The sequence below is a fragment of the Pyrgilauda ruficollis genome, unplaced genomic scaffold (genome assembly GCF_017590135.1).
Source record: "Pyrgilauda ruficollis isolate IOZ18807 unplaced genomic scaffold, ASM1759013v1 scaffold138, whole genome shotgun sequence".
NCBI lineage: Eukaryota > Metazoa > Chordata > Aves > Passeriformes > Passeridae > Pyrgilauda > Pyrgilauda ruficollis.
This window is the reverse complement of record NW_024512321.1, coordinates 1,483,588-1,488,070: the sequence shown is the minus strand read 5'-3', so window position 1 is coordinate 1,488,070 and position 4,483 is coordinate 1,483,588. Positions and strand designations below refer to the sequence as shown.

Sequence of the window (4,483 nt, the reverse complement as noted above, 5' to 3'; positions counted from 1 at the left end):
CCATGGGAAGCAGCATCACAGGCTTCCCTGAACTCTAGGGAGATACATCTACAGCCTTTCCCTTATCTGAGGAGGTTACCTGGTCATAAAAGGGACTTCAGGTCACATTGCACAGCAATGAGCTGGGCTGGATATTGGCCAGACATAAAACACCCACCTGCAGCTCTGCTGTGGGCAGAAACAGATGACTGAGTGATAGACACAGTTGGTGGAGAAATAACTTTATTTTAGGTGTTTTGCAGATAACATGAACACACATTTCCTTATCTGGTAGCACTGGAGCTTTGCAATAAGATTAAAGCAGAAGCCATCATATGGCAAAGAGCTGCCATCAGCTCCCAGGGTGCTGGGTGTACATCCCACTGCTCCTGGTTACAATTCCTGTTATTAGAGGGGTGCTCTGAGACTTTCTGTGGTCATGGGAGGCATCTTTGCTCCTCAAAATTTGTTGTTGAGCACGGTCCAGAGCACTCCAGCTGCGATCCCTCCGGCCAGCCCGTAGCTGGACCTCACACTGCCCGCGGCGTTGACGTTGCAGAGGTCGCTGCTGCAGCAGGAGATGTTCCTGCTGCCCACGTTGAAGTCCTGGTGGGATGGTTCACACGAGGCATCACATCCCTTGCTGATGATGCTGAAGAGCCCCACAACACCTGGGAGGAAAGCAGGACCATTATTAGAAGGATTCAGTACAAGCCAAGCCTTGTGGAACTGAGTAACGGGACTCTCGTTCTGTGGGAGAGAAATCGGAATCACAGAATGGTTTGGGTGGGAAGGGAAATACAAGATCATCTCGTGGGCAGGGACAGGCTGCTCCAAGCCCTGTCCAACATGACCTTGGACAATTCCAGGGATGGGGCAGCCACAGCTTCTTTGGGCATCACCACCCTCAAAGCAAGGAATTTCTTCTTAATATCCCATCTAACCCTGCCCTCTCTCATGTGAAGCCCAATCCCAAACATCCTTGTTGCACGGAGCCTTTCAACACCTGGGAAATTATGGAAACACAACTACTCCCATTTCAGATGGCACAGTTACTGTTTGATTTGTTTCTGAGAGGCACAGCCCATCTTTTTGGTCATTTTTGGCAACCACTGGTTAGCAGCAGGTTTTGACCTCCAGGAGATTTGACCCATTCTCCTCCAGGAGATCTAAAATCCATTCTGGGCACCAAATCTTTGCCACGTGCAATAAATAACAAGGAGTCCTACAACATCTTGGCTCTCCTGCATGTGAATGTCATGAATTTGTACATTTCCAGCTGGGATAATTCCTACTGGAGGTATCCCATCTACTGCCTGACAGAGAGGAGCTTAAAATGTGGCACTGATAGGTTTTGTGCCCCAGGTCTAAGAGCAACTCAGCTATCAGCACAGATCTGGACAGATCTAAAACAGGAGGATAAAATCCTAGGTTTTCAAGTTTTCCCACAGACACAGAGATCAAATTTTGTCATTTTTATTGATTTCACCTCAAATCAGCACCTCCTAACCTCACAACCAGGATGGACCAGGTTTAGCCCCTCCCATTCTAATTCATGTTCGCAAATATTGCAAAAAATTAACCATTGCCCTTGCAAGTAAATGAATTTTGGTGCTGTGAAAGAGAAATAAACCTAAAGATATTTGCACACTGAGGTTTGCTGGCCCAAACCACCTGGTGTATCCGGACTGGGTGAGCCTGGATAGGACACCTGAGGCTGGGAAGAGGTTTGGCTCCAACATCCCAACTAAGACATTTGCCACCCCTGCTTTTCCTTACGGATCACGTCCGTCTTGCACACGTTGTTCTCTTCACACGTCTTCACCGTCTGGCACTTGGAGTTGCTGAGCTGGGAGGAGCAGCTGTAGCACTTCAGAGATGAACCTGCAAGAGACCAAGAGGGGTTAGGGAGAGAAATCAGGGAATAATGGTATGATTTGTGCTGGAAGGGACTTTAAAATCATCAAGTTCCACCCCTCTGCCATGGGAAGGGACAACTTCCAGTTGACCAGGTTGCTCCGAGCCCCATCCATCTGGATTTGGATACTTCCAGGGGTGTGGCAGCCACATACTTCCTTGGGCAGCCAGACCTATTTTTTTACCACTCTCATTATAAAAAATGTCTTAATTATAGTTAACCTAAATCTGCCCTCTTTTAGTTTTAAAAAATTACCCTTCATCCTATCCCAACAGGACCTCCTAAAAATTTATCCCCAACTCTCCTGGAGCCTCTTTAGGCACTGAAAAGGGCTCTGAGGTCTCCCTAGTGTTTTCTCTTCTCCAGGGTGAGCACCTCCAGCTCTCCCAGCTCCACAGGAGAGAGGCTCCAGCCCTCGGAGCATGGAGACCCCCATGGAGACCTCAATGGTGTCCTCTGGACTTGCTCCAGCAGCTCCACGTCCTTCTGATGCTGGACCCCAGAACTGGACCCAGCCCTGCAGGTGGGGAGAAATTCTCCACCTCTCATGTATCTTCATTCTGTCCAAAGCTCTCCAGAGAATTCAACCTCCAGGAAACAGGTCCATTCCTGGGGATCCTCAAAGGATGACATCTCCTCTGCTTTGGGGAAAAAATTGGTTTTTTCCTTTTTTTTTTTTTTTTTTTTGTAGATAATAATATACCTGGTTGAGGGGGGAGTCAGGTTTGGCAGGTGCTGAAGATATTTTGGGTGTAGTCAGTGCAGTGAGGGAGCAAAAAAGAGAGCAGAGGGACTTGAAGAGGATCATGGAATGGTTTGGGTTGGGAGAATCATTTCATCAGGGACACATCCCTCTAGACCAGGTTTCTCCAAGCCACATCTGACCTGGCCTTGAGTGAGGGATGAAGAAGGAATTTGCAAAGTCTCCAGCAAGGGCAGGAAAAACCTGGCAGCTCCCCAGCATCCAGCCCTGGTGAAAAATTGTCCCCAGAGTAGTGAGATTGTGGTGTCATTACCTGTTCCTGTCACCTACTTGTGCCCCAGGGTGCCACTGGATCCAAATGTCAGTTAATAAATAAATAAATAAATGTTTCCTCGAGCCCCATCACCACCAAACTTGCATCACAAATCCCCCAGCTCAATATCCTAATGCCTGAAATACTCTTTTAGGGCACTGAAAAGCCCTGTTTGGAAATGAGTGATTGAAGGAATTAATTTGAGGCACTCTGTCCAAGCCTCTCTGGTGTAAATGACTGGTGCAGTCACAGAGGTGAGGAGCCAACCCTCAGTTTGTCTGAGTGCTGCACTGTTATCACACTGATCTGACTTTTAAAGCAATAAAAGTCAGATTTTGACTGTTGTGATGGAAGCTGGCAGACAGAAAGGTCTGAGGGCTGTGCAAGACCCTTCACAGCTTATTCCTTAAGCATCCTCTGCTGATTGAGAAACTGCTCAAATTTGATTCTTCTCTTCTCTTCTCTGGTAATAGGGAAAAGCTGTTTTAAACCAAATTTTTTTCTTCTCGGTAAGGCAATAAAAACCTGACATTGTCTAAACCCCACCCATTCAGTCTATAAAATAACACATCATGGCATAGTTATTTTTACTGTCCTACTAAAATTCTGGAAATCCGGGCAGAATCAGGGTCTGCTTTTGAAAAGAAGAGTCAGGAAAAAAAATGGTGGAAAATTTTGCATAAATGTTGCAATTTTGATAGCCTGGGAAGAAGGAAAATAATCCTCCCACCCCACTTAACCCCTCCCCTTCCCCCTTAACTGCATGGCCTGGCTGAAAAAAACAATTTGAATTTTGATTAATTCAGGATTCAGGATTTATCTTTCCTGGAAGCTTCTCTCCCCAGCCCTTGGATCCCACCATCCTCAGGTGGGATGTGCATTTTCCCCACTCAACACCCATCCAAAAGGGAAATACCTTGGCACGACAACATGCCAACATCTCTTCCCTCATTTCCAAACCCCACCACAAATCCTCCTTCCAGACTGAAATCCTGCAGGGAGGGATGGGGGGCGGATCCTTTCCGGGGTCTTACCTGAGTCCACGCACAGGAGCGCTCCCAGCAGGAGCGCAAGGAAAGCCTTCATCTTGGAATAACCTGTCTTGGGGCTGTCTCTCTGGGTTCTTTCCTCCTGGGGCAGGTTATATATCCTGGGAGGCCGGGCGTGCCCACAAGGTCATCCCTGAAAAGGCACCTGAGGGAGCTGCTGGCAGCACCAAGGGAGGGGTTGCTTTGCGCTTTGGGATATTTGTGTTGGGTGCCTCTCCTCTTTCCCTGCCACTCTCTGGGCTCCCCTCCACCCCTGCCTTCCCTCCTACCCTTGGGCAAAGTGCTCACAGGAGTGGAAAAAAACCCCAGATTCTTCCCTCCTACCCTTGGGCAAAGTGCTCACAGGAGTGGAAAAAGCCCCAAATTCTTCCGAACAAGGCTGGCCTTATGCATTTCTTCAGAGCCACTGAGGCTGTGGTGGCACCCTGTGAACGAGGCTCTCCACCCCCGGTGCCACCCTGAGTGGAGCCATTGTGTTTAAACTGAGGACAAAATGTTCTTTGAATCAACAGCTCCGGGTA

The 4,483-nt window shown here is 48.1% G+C and overlaps 1 protein-coding gene across 1 annotated transcript; it reads right to left on the bottom strand.

The window, feature by feature from the left end:
- Positions 1-215: 215 nt before the first annotated feature.
- On the bottom strand, positions 216-4,258 carry LOC121349286 (prostate stem cell antigen-like). Its single transcript, XM_041459550.1, has 3 exons — positions 3,948-4,258; positions 1,759-1,863; positions 216-650 (listed from the first exon to the last, which is right to left on the bottom strand). The coding sequence occupies exons 1-3, from the start codon at positions 3,997-3,999 to the stop codon at positions 439-441; spliced, it is 369 nt and encodes a 122-aa protein (XP_041315484.1). The 5' UTR covers positions 4,000-4,258; the 3' UTR covers positions 216-438.
- Between the last annotated feature and the right edge of the window lie 225 nt (positions 4,259-4,483).